This window comes from Zonotrichia leucophrys, chromosome 1 (assembly GCF_028769735.1).
Source record: "Zonotrichia leucophrys gambelii isolate GWCS_2022_RI chromosome 1, RI_Zleu_2.0, whole genome shotgun sequence".
In the NCBI taxonomy this organism is placed as follows: domain Eukaryota; kingdom Metazoa; phylum Chordata; class Aves; order Passeriformes; family Passerellidae; genus Zonotrichia; species Zonotrichia leucophrys.
Genome location: NC_088169.1, coordinates 50,416,135 through 50,435,118, shown reverse-complemented (window position 1 = coordinate 50,435,118; position 18,984 = coordinate 50,416,135). Strand labels below are relative to the sequence as shown.

At 38.6% G+C, this 18,984-nt stretch overlaps 1 protein-coding gene across 2 annotated transcripts in view; it reads left to right on the top strand.

The window, feature by feature from the left end:
• The first annotated feature begins 3,010 nt into the window (after positions 1–3,010).
• Positions 3,011–18,984, top strand: part of UCHL3 (ubiquitin C-terminal hydrolase L3) — a 41,290-nt gene continuing 25,316 nt past the window's right edge. The window contains exons 1-6 of one of the 2 annotated variants that reach the window (XM_064713315.1): positions 3,011–3,338; positions 3,575–3,586; positions 13,025–13,153; positions 16,250–16,406; positions 16,745–16,830; positions 17,895–17,942. In XM_064713315.1, coding sequence (XP_064569385.1) covers positions 3,297–3,338; positions 3,575–3,586; positions 13,025–13,153; positions 16,250–16,406; positions 16,745–16,830; positions 17,895–17,942 — 474 coding nt within the window. In that variant the 5' untranslated portion in view covers positions 3,011–3,296. The remainder of the gene's footprint in view (positions 3,339–3,574; positions 3,587–13,024; positions 13,154–16,249; positions 16,407–16,744; positions 16,831–17,894; positions 17,943–18,984) is intronic. The other variant, XM_064713325.1, reaches the window with a different exon arrangement.

The window sequence follows — 18,984 nt, the reverse complement described above, 5'->3', positions numbered from 1 at the left end:
TGCTAGTATATGGTTAACTAGTTGCTTGATGCTGAATAGACAAAAAAAGAAGAAAAAACTCAGCACATGGGTAGCTTTAGAGAATGATAAGTATAGCATTAATGAAAAATTGGCTAGTAGAAAGCCAATTAGCCACAAAAAAAAAAAAAATTAGGCCAGTTCAGTCTAGACAGACCAAGGAACACCATAACTGTGCATGCTCCAAAGAGAAAGCTAAAAAGTTCAGATGTGAAGAAGACTTTGGAAGCCTTCATCAAAGACCCCTGACGACCCTCAAAGTGGGGAGACGCAAGCACAGTGCAAAAGAACGATCTAATAACCATGAGATCATACTGTGTAAACTAATTCTGGTGTGTATGTGATGATGCAGTAGTGACATAGTGCCACTAAGCAACACTTACTGCATAAATACACCCCAGCACTTGACAAAGGTGGGTGAGTTAGGTGGAGAAATCCCTCTCACCACCAGCACTGCAACAAATACCTGCTCTATTAGACATCAGTCTGTGGGGATTTATTTCCAGCCTATCTTTCAGGCATCAAAATCTGTAATATATTTCAGAAAAAGACTAATCATTAGGGAACATGGTGTGTTTTTATGAGCTTTATACATTTATGACCTGTCTGATCTTGGCCTCTCCCTTCTAAAGTATCTAATTAAGTGTGCAAATGATTCTGAGCAGTCTATGTTTTTACAATCTCATGGTTGTTAAAATACTGGCAATGTATGCATCACTGAGACCTGTCTCTGATGCTGAGGACTTAACAATCTCTTTGTTCTTAACTTACCAAACTCTTAACACATACTTTGTTATCTAGAGAACTTTACATGCTACTTTATATTACAATTTCATTAAGTCGCTCAGTAGTGCCCTTAGCACTATGACTAATACTCATTATGGTACTTTTCTTTCTTACTTTCTATCTCCAACGTGTGGAGATGGGAGCTGAAGTTTAATATCTTGGTGGTTAGGTAATTACAAAATAATTTGCCAAAATTTTAACATATTTTGGTTTATTTTAATTGGCAAATAAAAATGAATTAAATGTTTTAATTTGGAATAGAAGTTGGTGAAATATGAATGGATTTTGGCTTGTCAGCCTATCTGTGGAAAAGAGGCTGACCCCAACCTGTCTACAATCTCTTTCCAAATAGCTGTAAAGAGTAATAAGGTCCCCTCCCACCCCGAGCCTCCTTTTTTTCCATGTTAGGCAAGCTCAGCCTCATGGGATGTGCTCTCCAGACCCTTCAACAGTTTTGTTGCTGTTCTCTGGATTCGCTCCAGCACCTCGATGTCCCTCCTGAACTGTGGATTCCAGAATGGACACAGTACTGGAGGTGTGCCCTCACCAATGCCATGATGTGTTCCTTTCAGCCTTTCTGAAATAACTTGAAAGAAGGCATTAACACTAAATCTGATATGTGTACATATATAAAATGTAATCACACTGTACATATGTATTAGATTGTGCTTCATCTTAGCCAAAACACCAAGAAATGCCATGTTTAATGAGATGGGAAGTATGATGGGATTTGTAGCTACAGAACATAAATGTTTTTAATCGTGTTTAACACATCTTGCAGTAATTTTCAGGAAGGTGTATGGGGACCTCACCACTGAAGTCCTTGCTGCTACACTGAGGTCGTCTCAGGCAAGATGAAGCCAGGGGAGCAGGCACTGATCTTTTCTCTCAGGCAATCAGTGCTAGGACTTGAGGGAATGGCCTGAAGTTGTGTCAGAGGAGGTTTAGGTTAGATAACAAAAAAAGTTTCTTCATCCAGGGGGTGCCTGGGCACTGGAAGAGGCTCCCCAGGGACACAGGCTGGTCACAGCACCAGCCTGGCAGAGTTCCAGAATCATCTGGACAATACTCTCAGGCACACGGTGTGACTCGTGGGGACATCCTGCGCAGGGCTGGGAGCTGGATTCCATGATCTCTGTGGGTTCCTTCTGACTCAGAATTGTTATGAACGAAAATTCAATTGATTATTTTCTGTGAGAAAAAGGTTACCACTACTGCTGGGCTGCTGCCTGTGTTATGGTAATTACGGGTCGTTGTTGTTAATAGTTGTTTTTGTATCGGTAAAAGCCCTGGCTGGGGCGAGTTAACAGCTCTTCTCTCAGACAGTGGGGGGTGCGGTACCTCCCGAACAGTGAGCAGAAAAGACTATAGAGGGGAGGGATATGAAAAATAACTCTAAGGACCAGCATGCTGTGTGGGACCCCTATTCCAAATGCGCGGGAAAACCCCAAAAACAACGAGCCACCTAAGAGTTGAGAGACTGGAGTGATGTCTGGACGTGAAGAGCCGAGTGCTGAGCCTGCAGAGATGCAGAACACCTTCGGAGTCTCTCTCGCCCTGACCAAGGGAGCCGTCCCCGGCGCTGAGACCGAGCGGACAAGGCCAGGAAAAGCAGCATCGAATGGGATCACCACGCTCTAAAGGCTCTCACGAGGATCTGATCAGCAGCTCTGCCCCTAGTGGGCTAAGCTGCGCATATCTTTCTTCTCTGAGTCGCCCTGAGAGAGACGATGGGAGACTGCAGCCCCGCCGAGCTGCCCAATCCTGAGCTGATCACGTTTAATAAAAGCATTGAAAAGGAGAAGAAGTCTGCTGGCCCTGTTTATTTCAAGAATATTCTGTGATTCTGAGGGGAAATTTAGCGCCACTGCTGCTCAGCAGTTCCTCTGGCTCCCTTTGTCCTGTCTTGCCCTGTGGCCTGCCCCGTCCCCGGCGAGCGTATATCGCTGAACGCTGCCCATGCCTTTCCGCCGCGGTTCAGCTCAGCAGCTGGAGGCCGCTTCGGAGGGGCCGGGCTGCCGGGGCGCTTGGCGGGCGCTCCCGCGGCCCCGCCGTGCCCGGCTCCGGCTCTGGCTCTGCCCCTGCCATGCCCCGATCCCGAGCGGCCGCGCCCCCCGGCGGCTGCAGCGCGCCCCGCAGGCCCCGTCGGCGGCGCGGGAGAGGAACCACCCGTTGCCCTGCTGGTAGAGTCCATTGCCGGGGGAGCCAAGAGGGCGGGGAGGGGGGAATCTCCCGAGCCTCGCCGCCCGGAGCACTCCGAGGAGGGACGGCGGCCACTGCCGAGCGCGCCGTCCCGGCCATCAGTGCGAAGCGGCGCGGCGGTGCGGGCGGGCCCCGGGCGGTGTTTCCTCCTTCGCCCGCCCCCCCTGCGAGGCGCGGCGCGGTGACGCGGCCCCGGGTCAGGCTGAGGCGCGGCGGCACTGTGAGGCGCTGTCAGAGCCGCGCTGAGAGGTCCGCCCAGCTCCGCACCGGGATCCGCCGCCGCCGCTGCCATGGAACCCCATCGCTGGCTGCCCCTGGAGGCCAACCCCGACGTGAGTGCCCGGCCTGGGCAGCGGGCCGCTGCCGTGCGCGGGGGCTGCCCGCCCGACAGCCTGCCTGCTGTGGGGATGGCGGGAGGATGGCGGAGGGGAGAGGGCAGAGGGCTCCGGGCCGCGCCGGACCGCATCGCCTCTTCAGGGGTGGCTGGTGGAGGTAGGGATGGAGGAAGGTCTCATTCCTTGGATCCGACTGAGTCTTAACTACCTTCTGTTTTTTGCTTTCTTTTCAGGTCACGAATCAGGTAAGAAGCTTTTATTTGAGGTAACCTTTAGTCTCTGCAGCTTTGGGCCCGTCTCCTGTCGTTTTCGTGTAGTACAGGCTCCGTCTTGTCCAAGGAGAGTGCCCCCTTCCTTCCCTACGCGTGTCTGCGCTTGTCTTCGCATGTCCGACCGTGCTGGAACCTCTCCCGTAAAGATACTGTATGAAAGAAAAACGAACAGTAAAAAGAGAATAGTTGTGGCCTTGCTATTACTGTAATGAAATTTCTGATGTTTTTCAAGGTGGGTTTTAATTCATTAATTAGTGGTTAAAACATTAATTTATATATAACATGTGCCAGGTGTGGACCTGTATGTGATGGCTTTGGGCACATTAATTTATATATAACATGTGCCCGACGTGGACCTGTGCTTTGGGCACATGTATGGATCTGCTTGCATCATGGCGTTGTAGTCTCATACTTTTTTGTCTGACCATAAAAATAATGTAATTTTACCATATTTTGTGCTTTCCTGCTTATTAATGACAATATGTACATGATTGGTTGTTGCTGTTTTTGTTAGCATGGTAGAACCCACGCTAGAGAAAGGAAGCTTGTTCTAGTACACAAAACAATGCTCCCACTAAATAAGCTCTGGCTGAAAGGAAATCACACATACTCTAACCCTGCATAGTGTTCTCAGTGACAACTTTGAGCATAGTGTTTATGGTCAGTTGTTGATTTCAGCAGGCCTCTTGGTAATGTTTAAGATGGTGTTTAAGCCAAAGGGCTCTGAAACTTTTAGCAGCAAAATTGTATTCTTAAAACTATATTGTTGAAATATTTTGGAAACTGGAAATTTCTGTGTGTGAAGAATGCTTTGTTTTGGTTTTTGCTGTTGTGGTTGCTGTAATGTACAAAGTACATCTGCAGGAGAGTGAAGGGTTATTTGATACTGGGTCATTTTGTGTGTTACAGTTTCCTAGGGCAAATAATTTTACAATTCTTACAGTACTGCTGCTGTGGAGCGATTTGAGAAGTCTGTAATCCCAGTCTCCTGAGTTAAAATTGATGGCCTTTTCTGGGAGCCCATGCTGTAGTTTCCTCTTTTTCATTTTGAAATTCAGAGACTAAATTCCAGGAAATAAGGGACTAAATAAATAAGTGAATAAATAACTTCCAATTATCTGACTTTTTCTTCTGACTTTCCAGATGGTGAGATGAGCTCATGGTACAAATTAAGACCACCTTTAAAGTAGAAATTGAGGAGGAGAAAATAGTGACATTCTTTCATCTGATATATCTTGTATCCCTGTGTTTTTATGGTGTATGGAGAAAATCCTAAAAGGATGTCAAATGTACAATTTTAAGTGTGCTTAAAATTCATCTCTTTTGCCCATTGGTGATGGATGTTGCTGTTGTAGATGATCATGGATAATAGGAATTTGTACTCGACAAGGATCTTCTTGTTATTGTTTCTGTGTAGAAAAGGCCACTTGAAACCAATTGGACTTCCTCCTTCACTACCAGTCTTGACTGAGCAGGATTGTTATTATCTACACTGAGAGATGTATATTAAAAATAATAAATAGGTGGGTGTTGAATATGAATACACCTTGCATTATTAATCATTGTCCTTTTAATCTCATCAGTACAGTGGTGAACTGTGTAGCAACAGGGCTGTTAGTCATAAGTTATTCATATCCTGCTTGTGTTTAAAACAACAATAATAGTAATTTGAGATTCTAATGAAGTTGGTAACTAATTTTTGGAAAATCCTGTTGAGGTAATTGCAAGAATGGGCATTTCTTGTAGTACTCTGTACTGTGCTCTGTAAAATATTCTAGAAGTCTTTAGCATTAAAAACCCCAATGGTCTACATCTACAAACTGCAATATTCATGTCTGGTAGTCATTAAACACAAGTATTTGGTCAGACATCTAGCCAAGTGCCAAGTGTTTCATCTTGGGGTTTGTTATTTGGCTTTTTTAGTTGAGTGTTAGATTATCTCTTATGCATACTGCTCTTGTTAGTGTTAAAATTATTGCTAGGTATGGTAGTGAAGTCTTAAACAAAAAAAATTCCAGTGACCTGTAAGATGCATAGATTCTTTGTGTTAGATTGTAATTAGAACCATCATCAAGTGCTTACTCTGTTTTGATTATTTTGCCAATAATTTTATTCCCCTCATTAACAATAATTAGTAAGGAAATGTACTAAATGCAGGTTCATTTACTTTTAGTATGTTCTTACGATACTGTGTCTTCTCTGGTTTTAAAATATAGGCTGTAAATTTGAGGCTTTCAGGCTTTGCGATAGAAATTCTGATGATAATGGGAAAAAAGGGTATTTCTCAGTTAGAGGTATGTGAAGGCTTTCAAAAATATGTCAGAAGTTTTTCTTTATCTGAAAGTGTTTATATTATAATACAAGTCCAGGAATTTGTAAATCCTTAATCTGTATAGAACCTCTCTTTGTACATGTGTGTTAAAATTATTTGAAAGTTCAGAAACTGGCTGCTGAGGGTAAACAGGAATATTCTTTCTTAGCTCTAAAGATTTCCAGTGGCAGTGGGAATGTGCCACGTGTCTGTAGTGATGTTTGCAAGAGAGAAGACAGTCATTCAATGCAGCACACACTGCTGGTTGTAATGAGTGAAGGCAAGAGTTAAATGTACCATATAGTGCTAAGTTATTGTCACAGTACTTCTTTTTTCTCCTTCACTTCTGCAGTCTGACAGAATGAATTGTTGTCTACCTCTGATACAGAAAGAGTTGATGATTCAGCATTTCCAAAGCTCCATTTTGTGTAGAGTGATGGCAGGGAATGAATGGTTTCTTCTCTTTGACCTTCCTTTGGTCGGGGCCTGACGTGACCAGCGCTACCCTCCTTCCTTGCTATCTTATGGGATTTCTTGTTGAGAGAAAGCAAGGAAATTGTTAAGTCTATATGATGTTTGTTATCTTGTTCCCAATTTCTTCTGGAACAAAAAAAAAAAAAACGAGACTGCATATAAATTTTTTGGAGTGAAAAGATCTGAACACAAGCTGATTGTTCTTTCTTATAATGTTGCTTCAGTCTGGCTTGCAACCCACAATTGTCTGGGAAGTGTAGACAAACAAAAAGTATGGGTGGATATTTTTCTTGATGTCCTGCCTTTTTTCGTTCTCTCTTCCCTTTCTTCCATCTTACACATTCTAAGAAAGATCCCTGCTTCCTGAATAAGATAACATTTCCACTCATGGCTTCATTGGATCCAGATAAGGGTAGAGTAATTGACTGCATCTGATTATGAAGCTCAAGCACTGGCTTCAGAGTTTGACTACTGAGTGTTGGCTGTGGCTTGAGTTCCTTTTGCCCTTATAGGGCCTAGTTGCTGGTTCTTAGTTACCTTCATTATTTGCAGCATTATTTGCAGGCCTTTGATCCTACTTTTTGGGGGGCCTTTGGAGTTTTGAGTTTTTTAAGCCATTAAGGTATTGAGAGTCAGCTGCATAAAGAAAATTATTTTCGGTCATGAAACCGTTGACAGCTGTGACTTGAAAGTTACAGGGACAAAAATGCTCACAAAGTATAGAACAAATGGCAGAAACTGGATACAGCCCGTCTTTAGCCATTTATGGAGCACCTCTCTTCAGGGTGTCAGGCAAATACAGAGAAGAATTAAGTATCTTGGAAGCAGAACTTAGTCTTCTTGAAAGATCTTTTCATTTCCTGTGCTCTGGAACGCTATCCCACAAGCTTTCCCAAAGAAAAGCTGTAGTGATCAAAGTAATTGAAAATGTGATGTGCACAATTCCTGAAGTGCCTTGGAATGTAGCACTCGTAGATGAGGTACTTGAGGTGCTGTCTTAGTGTGAAAGGATGTTGGATGTGGAGAAACACAGATGTCCTTCTAAAATGCCTAGCTAAGATTACTACTTTTTTTTTTTTTCAGATGAGGGAGTGGTGTTTAACTCGTTTGTGGTAAGCAGAGAGAACAATAGTGGAGATAGTGTACATGCTTGGAAAACAGCCTGTTATTACTCATGTAGCCTCAGAAAGCTGAAGACCAGGATTCAGTCTGTGTCTTTCTGTAAACACAGTATCTTAAAAAGGCTTTCACAGAGCCAGCAAAGAGGGAATGTTGAGCCTGTGATGCTGCATAGCAAAGAATAAGAACAAGGATAAATATGAAGGAATTGTAGGTGACCACTGTGGGAGCACTTTGAGAATGGCTTCTAGTTTAAAATATCCCCAACTATGTAGCCCTCTTACTGATATATATATTTACTTATTTAAATAGGTAAATATGTTGCACAGGGAAAATTGTTTCTTGTTTGGGGGTTTAGAGTAGTATTTCTATGAATAGTTGAAAGGTTGTCTTAGCTCAGTCTTCGTATGTTCTTCAGTAATATGAAAAACATGTATTTCATTCATCTACTTGTATTTGCCTCTTCTACTCCTTCTTAAGTTCTTTTTTGCTCAGTTTTTTAGTTTTTGTTATGAGGGAACCCTTACTGTCTTGAAGACAAAGGGGAAAACAGGTGACAGTTATACATTATATACCTTATCTTGCTGCACTGAAACGCTTTTACCCACTTTGACATTTTCTTCGCTTAAAGAACCAGCAGAGTCAGTAGAATCCAATGGTTGTTTCAGTAAACTGTGAAAAATGAAATGTGTATAACAGCTTATTTAGAAGAGTGATTGATCCAGCTAATTTCTGTTAGGAGTAACTTTTTAGATCATGCAAACAGGTCTGTTAAGTATTTTTCACAGAATAACACAGTATTCTATTTTGAATCAGTGTCTCAATATCAGCACTTCAGGACTCTGCTGGAAGCATTTTGAAGCTCTTGCACACTGGTTTTGGAGGAGGCCTGGGTCAGCTGGTTTGTCCAGATTTCTGAGTGCTTTTTTTGCATTGCTGCCTGTGGGATGCCCTGGTTGGATATGTACAGCAGTGCCTGGGCATATTGAGTGTTAAGTTTCAAATATGCTTTATGGATATGTGAAAAATATAAACCTTTCATTCTGAAGAACAGCAACACTAACTGTGAGTCAGTGTTGCTCTTCTAGACACCATGATGTAATGAACACAACTGGAAGGATAAGAATTTTTTGGATGTAAGTTTTCTCATGTTTTTGAAAAAAAAAATACTTGCAATGGGCTGTATTCTTTGAACTTTATTATGGTGTCCCAAAGTACAGAACCTGAGGATATTAAAGAATTTGTAATAAATTTTGATTTTCCCAAAGAAATCTATTATAATGGGTCATCTCTTGTTTGAACAAGATCATACTTGTGGCCATTCTAAGTGGGAAGGAGTTGGTAAAGAAGAATAATGCAGCTTATGTAAGTTCCAGCTATCTCTTTGCTCCTGGTGTGCCTTCTCACCTGCTGTACAGAACTAAAGTTTTTACAGCTGCTGCATATGACTGAAATGATGCTGTCTCTAAAATGTACTGAAAAATTACTCCTTCATTTTAATTCCATAAATGTCATGATCAAAGAATGAAGAAATATATCCTTACAATGCTCCAACAGTAAAATACTGTTGGGGTGGCTCCCTTATTTCTAGAAAGGAATTTCACTTCTCAAATAGACTTGGTTTTGTTACATGCTGCTAGAAATTGCGTGTAAAGAATTAAAAGCAAAATATTGTGCAATTGTATTTTTAATATAGATTAATAAGAATTGCATACTTTAAGAAATGAATAATTTTCCCTTTCTTGATGATTATTCAATCAGTTACATTTTACTCAATGTCTTAGTACAACTTAGGGGAAAAATTACCTTCAATTCAATAAAGTGCCAAAAATTCTTGTGCTTTAAGGAAAAAGTTAGAAAATATTGATTGGCTTAATTGGTTTATTTATATGTTGTCCTTCCAGTTTCCTAAAGCCATAGGAACACGTCATTTTTGCAGAGGAAAGTCTTAACTGGTTTTATTGTGATATAGAGATGCTTTAATGCATTCAGCAGAAGTACAATAAAATGTAGGTGCTGTGGGTGTTTGGTTTATATTTGTGCTTAGAAGAGGATGGCAGTGGTTGGTTCTTCTCACAGAAGCTCTCTTGACGTCTGCATCTGAGAGTCTGGAAATGTTTGTGCATTTCACCAGTCCTATGTTTTCATGGTCCCAACTTTTATATAAATACCACAGTAAGATGTGGAAAAATCCAGGCCTTGAGTATAATGCCTTAGTATTTAAAATGTGACATTGCTGAACTATTTGCAGAAGCTGTCCAACTTCAGTTGCCCTTAAATGTCAAGCTCCTGTTTTGTTTCAGTTTTTGTTCTCACTTTGTTTTTACATGCAAGTGACAGAGTTGAAAAGCACATTGCTGCTTAGACAGTATTTCAATTGTGCATTTACTACATAAGTTTATAATAAATTTCACCCTTACATTGACTTATCCCACTTACCCTTTCTGCATCTCCATAAACCTGGTAGATCTAATCTTCCTACTGGCTCTGAAACTGTTGGCAGAAGTAGGATTTTAAATTCACATTAAAGATAACTGCTCTATGCTTTTAGTTAGTAGGCTGAAGAAGTGGTACCAGCGAGTAAAACAGAATAGCTTATACCACATGCTGCGTAGGTAGAGTGCCTAGAAGTGCCTATTGTCATGTTTTTGCTGTTAACCAACATTTAGACATACAGATTTGCAATTTGTGATCATTTAGAATAGAGTGAGCTAGGCTGGAAGGTCTGGTCTGCAGACCAACCATACTCTGTTCAAAACAAGTTGTTCAGCAACCTGTCAAGTTCTGTATTTCTCAAGACACAAACTCCACAGTCTCCTGGAAGGTTTGTGCTAGTATTTTACCATGTTTGTTATTTTTTAAATTTATTTTTAAATTCCTTCCTTATGTAGTTCCATTTCCCTGTGTTTCATCCTGTTGTTTCTCTCTGTTTTACTGTGTGCTGCTGAGATGAGTCTGTCTCTGTCTTCTCTGCGCTTTCCCTTAGCTGGTTATAAACAGTAGTAGTCAGGTGAGAAAGAAGGGCCTTCTGGAATACTGGGGCAGAAAGGACAAATCCATAGCAAGTGCAGATAAGGGTGAGGGGTGTGTAGTTGTATCTAAAGTGGCTTTTTGTCTACTAGCTAGCTGAACCAGTGAAAAACCAGAAAGTGTTTTTCAGCAAGGTCCTTTAAAACAAGAAGAAAAGACACAATAAAAACTATGGCAACAATCTGTAAAAATAAAGTTGTGAAAAAGTGAATACTAGATACAGATGTGTGGGAGAGTTTGTGCTACTGTTGTTCTTCCTGAGATCCTCTAAGACTTCTGTAATATAGCCAAGAATTTTTCTTTTTTTTCTTTTATAAGGTGAAAGCTCAAAGACCTATAAATTAAGAATTGTCATCAGTGTGATAAGCAGTGCCTGAGAAAAAGATTCTGATACTCTCTTGTGCAGATCTAGAGAAATATGAAGCTGCTAATTTGTTATCTTGCATACATATTATCAAAGAGAAAGTGAACAGCTGAAAATGAGTGAGCCCTCAAAGAACCATAACTGTTCTTTACAGTAGGTATTTGTAGAGTAAAATTGCTTGGATAATCTCTAAATAATTGGAAAGGAAAACAGCAGAGATCTCTCACCTTTTTAGACAGTGACATTGTCTAAAAAGTGTACTGAACTTCCTGCTGTCCTAAAACAGGATTGACTTTTTCTTCCCCTCCAGCCATCTATTGTTCATCTGTTACCCATCTGTCACTCTCTCTTGCACAGGGACTTAGCCTGCACAGTTTTTTAAATCTATTTAATAATTTTCAGAAAGATATTTCTATCTTTTTTTCCAGGCCTGAGTGACACCCTCTTAATGCACAGAGATATCTTCTTTGCCTATTTTGAATCTATCCTTAATATTTTATTTTTGGTTTATGATTCTACAGTAGAGTTAGTCTGGTTATGTGTTAAGATCTCTGCTTGTCATACTAAGCCTATGCTCTTGCTTTCTCTGTAGTGCTGACCATCATTTTTCATTGTCACTCTCATTGTTTACTGGAAGGTAAAATTTCTTGGATTGTAAAGTTTGTAGGTGGTATGGTAACATGAATAGTGAAAGATGCCCTGTATCAATAGAGTTTTAGTTCTGTTAAATTCTTAATTCAGGAGTTTGAGGAAACCATTCTTGGGTTTGGTTAGCATTTTGTTGACTTTGGGTTTAAAGGGATTGGTTGTATTTTTGTTGGTTGGTTGGTTGGTGATTTTTTTTTCCCCAGTGGTGTAGAACAGGACAAGAGACTAAACCACTTATTTGTCCAGTAACTTAATGAGATTCTTTATTATTATCTTTTTCTAGGTGAGTGTCTTTTTTATTTTTGGGCATTTGTACCCTTATTTCATGTAATATTGCAAAATATCAAATGATATTGGAATGGAAAATGGAATTTTTTCAGTTCTGGTACTTATCCTGCAATAAAAATGATAGCTTAATTGCTGGCTTAATAAGAGAAGTACTGGAAGTACTTATTAATTAATATTTTAATGCACCCATACATGTAGTCTCTTCTCTTTTGAACATTTTTTTTTTTGGCTATTCACAAAGTGGTAATTATCTTCACAATGTAGAAAGTTAGAATAGAGGTTCAAAGTACACTGTCTTCTATTTCATCAGTTACTAAATGCTTAACACTTTCCCCTTTCCTCATGTTCATTCAAAGATCTGTGTATGCCACAGTGTACAATTAGTTTCTTCATATAATTGTGAGGGTCACTATGTGTACAGTAACAACAGTTCCTGAATTCAGATAGGTTCTGCCAGTCTGACAATGAAAAGATTTCAAATTGTCTTTGACCATCTCTGTGGTCATTGATTCTGCAGCTGTTGTTGTGGTGCCTAGTTTATTGAGTAGAAGAATATCCCTTTAAAAAGTGAGCATCCAGTCATCAAAATACTACTCCATCAATATATTACTCCATCATAGTTTGAAGGGATTTTTCTTGTAAAAGCTACACTTACTAAAGTTTATATCTTGTGTGGTTTTGCTCCTAACATCTTTTTACTTGTAGGAGCTCCAATATGAGCCCTGGTGCCCGGTATTCTGAAGTCATGGAGTCAGATAATACCATATGGAGGCAAATAATGCCATAAGTTTGTTCATATGTGCTCTGACTGATGGCTCTGATGATTTCTAGTTAACATAAATATTCAGTAAAAATAGATTCACAAAATCTTCTGTTTTGTGACAGAACACTTCTTAAATGGTTGAAATGCTTTGATGCTTCAGTAAATAGTGCTGGGAGTGTCTCCCCTTCCCTTCTGTAAAGACTATTTAAATACATAAAACATGGGAGCTTGTGTGTTTGTGTGTGATTTATTCAGCCTTATTTATTAAAACTTGTATCTCCTTTATTCTCCTTAAATTTAGAAAGCATGGGTTGTTTTAATGTATTTCACATTGTGGATACTCTGTTATGCTTCTTAAAAGATAGGTGTTTGAGTGTTCTTGTTTAATATTACACTTTTATTTTCCTCTTCCAGTTCCTGAAACAGTTGGGTATACATCCTGACTGGCAGTTTGTAGATGTTTATGGTATGGAACCAGAACTGCTTAGCATGGTGCCAAGACCTGTATGTGCAGTACTACTTCTCTTTCCAATAACAGAAAAGGTAAATGTTTATTTAATAATCAGTTAATTGCTTTTGTCATAAGTGAAATGGGAATGAAAGTTTGAATCTTGTACTTTGCTGTCATATTAGAATCAAAATGAGACTCAAGCTTTATTCAAGAGACTTCTTTATTAAAAATAACACAAAAAATGCTTCTTTTGATAACCTTGCGTGTATATTTCTGATTTCTTTTCAAATCAGAATGGGAAAAGCTAATGTAGAAGCACAAAGAAACATGCCTCACACTTTTCTATTACAGGCAGTTTAAGGTATTATAATAAGCACTGTGAAATGGCTCAGTTTGCTAATTTTAGCAGAAAGCTCCAACAGCATAAGGAAAATAAGAAATAAGGTGTAGGACAATATGCTGCTCCTTTTTGAGTTTTTGTCCTGTTACACTGACAATCCTTCAGTCTTCAATCCACTTTCAGTTTGGTCATCAGTATTGATGTGGCTTTCACTTCTTGGACAGATGGGATGTACTATTAAGATGAAAGACAATTTTCCCTCCATCTTTCACTATGTTGGACTTTGATTAAATCTTCAGTGTGCTTATTTTGTGTCATCACATGCCTTTACTAGTGTGATTCAATTGATCTTTCAATTTATGACAGTATTACATGATGGTGCTAAGGTCAGCCAAAAAGGTTGCAGTGAATCTGTCCATAATTAATTCTTTTAATATGTCTCTCCAAAAGAATATGTAGCTTATAAGGAGAAATCACTTAGCTATTGATGCTTAACTTCTAAACACATAGTGTTTAAATAGACAGGAGTGACAGGTCAGTCTTCCTACACATTATGTCCTGTAAAACTCTGCATTCTCAGTTTCTCCAGAACAGCTGTGCAGGCAGTACTTCTCAAGCTTGATTTCAGCCACCTTGATAGTTTTGAGCTTAAACAGACTTTCAACTCACCTGTCCTCAGGAAATGTCCTTTTTTGTCACCTTTGAGGCATTGTTTTCTGTGTGCTGTCATTTCTGTCTGGCTGTTTGAGGTACAGGTCTGACTGTCACTTTTCTTTTGACTCCCTGCTTGTGCAAACCTTTTTTTGGATCATGCTATGGGAGCATTATCCCGTAGGAAAGAACCTTGCTCTTGTCCAGAAGGTGTATCTGATTTCATCCTAAAGAAACATATGACAAACAAAACCAGAGAAACAACATTTGCTCTGTTGCATCAATCAGTCAAATCTGAGCACAGCCAAGTGTTCAGCATGTTAATCCTTCTGAAACATCAGGGACACAAATGTTTCTATCACTGTTTAGCCTGGCTGTGTGAACAGTGAATGTTTCATGGGAAGTCCCAGTGTTATGAAGCTTTTGTTGTTCACTGTGAACTCCACAAGACCCTTGAGCATTATTTTGTATTTCTAGAGTAGTTTTTCTCTCCTCAGTCTCCCTTTCAAAGTGGCCTGTAAAATTACACTTTTATTTAATTTATGTCTTATTTGTTTCTTGGCTGTGTCTAGAAAGTGCCTGTTAGTTTTGCTGCCTATTTATGAAAGTGCCTATTAGTTTTGCTGCCTTTGTAAACACTTTTCTCACTGTCTGTCTGTTCTTCTGTCTGGAAGTTCAGTGGTTCTGTGGTTCCTGTATATCAGTTTCCTAGAACTTGCTTTTAGGGCAAACTACTCTTGTTAGCATTCAGATGATTTTAGGATTGTTGTACACTTTAAAGGTCAATGCTTTCTTAGTCTGCATAGTATGTTGTAGACAAAGTGAATATTGTGGGTGTTGGCATTGTGGGCCTAATGAATGAATAGATCCAAATGAATCTAAATTTTGGGATATAGCTTAGATTAGGAAGAATCTGTTGAGATCTGATCTATCCCTTGCTCAAAATTGTATTTTTGGTATTCTCAGCACTTATATATTTATTTTTTCTGTGGATTTTATTTTAGTTGGGAAGGAATGAATGGCAGCTGTATTGTTCACTTCTCTAGTCTGAACTTTTTGTCTGATTGAACTCTGTGAAATTTTTATCTCAATTAAGGCTATTTTTTGTTAGCTTGTAGATAAACCAAATTAAAATGGTTTATAATGCTCTTGCCATTAGTTAGCCTATTCAGAACATTGAGGCAACCTATGAAAATGAAATATGGTGCTAGAAGTTTTTTGGTTTTGTTTGTCACTGACAGTACAGACAAGGGAAATTTCTTAGGAGTTTGCAGGAAGAGTTCCTTGGTAACATTCTGCATTCTTACTTTATTTTCATCATACTTGTATAAAAAGCCCATCTACTTCAGAATTCTTTTTTTTTTTGTCTGCAAAAGTACCTAATAAAAAGAGGCAAAGGAGGAATCATTAACTGGAACATTTGTGGATTTATTGATTTCTTTTTCTGTCTGAAATTAAAATTTAACAAAAGAAAATAAACAAAAATCACAAACAAATCCAATCAAAAAACCCCATAACAGAACCCCCCCGCAAAAGATCCAACAAATCACAGCCAGTGACAAAAAAAAAGCACAAAACTGACACACTACTGCACAGTATAACAGGTTTTAGTCACATATGATCATTATAAAACAAGTATTTTAGATTGTTCAGTCAAAGCAAATTCTCTTTTTGCTACAGAAAATAAAAGTTTACTTTATGAGTACTGCTTCAGAAGGGCATGTTTTGATGCCTTGGGTGTTATATAGATCTTATTTTAAATTCCTGGGAAAAATAAAATGTAACAATAGAATATTTAAAGAATGCTTCATGATGATTAATCACCTGAAGTATTATGGCTTTCTTGATAGCACTTTGACACTTCTGTCCTTAAAAAGCCATTAAAGCCATTAAAGTTGCATTGAAGAGAGATGGTGACATGAGCTCAGATCAAGGAAATACTTTGAAAATTTTTAAAGTTGTTTTGGATTGCACATATTCAAAATGATGTTTCAAGTGTGAAGGCATTGGGTTAAGAAACAGCACAGAGCAGTTCAGGTAAGTTTAATATACTTGTTGGACCACATGTGTTAAACATTTCAAATGGCAGTATTAGTTAGCTGTTGTGTTTTATAAATTGTTTTGTCTTGAATGATGAAGCTATTTGTACTATTTGTTGAATAACTGTAACTATTTGTGTCTTTAACTTTCCTTCTAGTATGAAACCTTCAGAACCGAAGAAGAAGAGAGGATAAAGGCTAAGGGACAAGATGTCAAATCATCAGTGTATTTCATGAAGCAGACCATTAACAATGCTTGTGGGACAATTGGGCTAATTCATGCTATTGCAAACAACAGAGATAAAATGAATTTTGGTAAGAGTTTTTTGGTTTGGTTTTTGTTAGCTTCTCCCTTTTTTTCCTCAACTGTGGGAAGCCATGGAGGGAAGGGTATGTTTGTACTATTTTCTCTGAATATAACCATTCATAAAGGCTGAAGGAGTGCATTTTTACCTATAATTACAAAATTATTATTTTATACTAATTTACGAGCTAAAGCACTTGAAACATTGCAAAGTGCAGTCAGCCTTCTGTGTCTTAAAAATACAGTGCAATTCTATCTTATCTTCAGATCTTTTGTTGGATTCTGTAAGCTGTGAATGAAGTTGGAATTAAAACATGACACTAATTATGTCTTTTTAAATTTTTTTAAGAAACTAATTCTTCACTGAAAAAGTTCCTAGAAGATTCATTATCTATGACTCCTGAAGAGAGGGCCAAATACCTAGAAACTTATGAAGTTAGTATCATGTGTTTTTACTTTTATTTAAAATGGTGTAAGAATTACTTGCATGAGCAGGTACTGTCCTTGGGGGTTGACTCAGTGAAGCAGCTAAACAAATTTGATTTTACAGTGAACTTGTGATCAGACAGTTGCTACAAAGGAAACTCTGCTTTGGTATATTAGAGTATTCCTGCCTGCCCATAGCTCAGTCAGCAGAACGGATTTTATCAATGTTCTCATCCACATTAATTCCCTGGCTTAGTTTAAAATTAATTTGAAATGCATGAGAAATGTGTGCATAATCTTTTCTTTTTATGGGTTCAGGATATAGTTTAATGGTCAATTTAAGCTGATCTGGGGCTGTTGCTGAAAGGATAGTCCTTTTGCTGCCTCTTTTAATTTGTGCCTTCTGGTCATATCTCCATGCTTTGAGCAGTTGAGGCACACAAAGAGCTGATTTGGCTGAAATATGATCTCCTTCCCCTACCATGCTAAACCATGAGATGAGCTAGCTGATAATGTGGTTAGCCACATCATTAGTGTTTGAAAGGATGTGGCAGAAACATCTGGCCAGTGGTGGATGGAGGACAGTGCTGTTGCTCCTGATGGTAATGAGGGTCCTCTCTCAAAATGAAAATGTTGATGATTTTTAAGTCAGAGTACATTGTGAAGCCCTCAGGAATAGGAGTGTTAACATGTGGCTAAAGGAAGTAGTAACAGAAACAGCAGAGATTTGTGACATTTTCTATGGAAATGTTGGACACAAAATGACTGATCGGAGCTTCTATCGAAATTATTTTTTCTGCTCAAAATAATAGCTAAAAAAAGCATTTTCTGTGTGCAAAAGTCCCATTACAAACTCAGGTATTTGACCTGAATTGACTGTTATGAAACTGAAGGAGTGGTCTTCTGAGATCCTTGGAAGTGGAGATTATCTGTTTATTAACTTTCTTATTTATTATAAGCGCTGAATAAATATAGTTACATCTATGTAATTGATAAAATGAAGTGCAAGAATGGTTTTTACAACACTGAAAGTCTCTCATTTAATGTCTGATTGAAATATATTTTAATTTTAGGCTATTCGTGTCACTCATGAATCCAGTGCCCATGAAGGTCAGACTGAGGTATCCATTTTTTAAAAAAGTCTTTGTTTATGTCTACTTTGAGTTGAATATAATTGACGTGAAAGCAATCACATGTTAAAGGTTTTCAGTGAAATTGAGATTGTTGCTTGGTTTTCAGAATTGTGTCATTAGTCCAAAATTAAGTGGCATTGCTGGGGGGGGAGCCAAACTTGAAGCCTGTGGGCTTTTTGTTTGTTTGTGGGTTTTGGTGGTGAGGTTGTTTGCATTAGGTTTTTTTAGCTCTTATATAACATGAAAGATATTTCTAAGCTTCATTTCAGAGTAAAACAGACAGAAACTTGAGGTTTTAATGTTACACATTTTTAGGTATGACTGTAAGATTCATAGTAACCATACAAGTGTATCGAACATTTTATGAGAGTTTGGAAAATTATAAGTCAGGAAAAGAATTAGTCCAGTAGTTGGTTTGCAGTTGTGTGTGTGCCGTCTGTATACAATACAAACTCAGATAAATTCTCATTCCTACATACATTTATAAGCATTTATGCCCCAACAGATTGTGTGTGATATGGAAAAAACAGCCTAGTAGCTGACAAAAGAACCCTCAAATAACCATAAACTTGAACATTCAACATTTTTCTGCTTCAGTCATACTAAGTCAGTTTTCCATCTTTCCGGTTCAAATTTCACTATCTGTTTGACAAAAAAAAAAAAAAAGATTATATTGTTGCTAGCATTGCTTTGTTTGACAAAAAGAGAAACACTTCTGTGTTTGGCTGTGGCTCCAGTGACTCATCCCTTCTCTCTTTTTGAAGTGCAGTAGGTAACATTTTCTTTTTTTTTTTTTGTGCAGTGTCTTCTATACAATATAGGAGAAAGCAAATCAATCCTTTCTGCTCCCCCTTGCCCTGTCTGGAAATGGAAATGATGAGAATTGGTTTAACTATTTCTGTTATAGATACTCAACTTCCTTTGTAGTGTTTTATTTAAAAAACCACACCACTCTCTCTTTTTATCTCATTCTCTAAATTAGCCAAGGTTTTATATTTCAAGAAGAAGGATCAGAACAAATTTGTTGTTT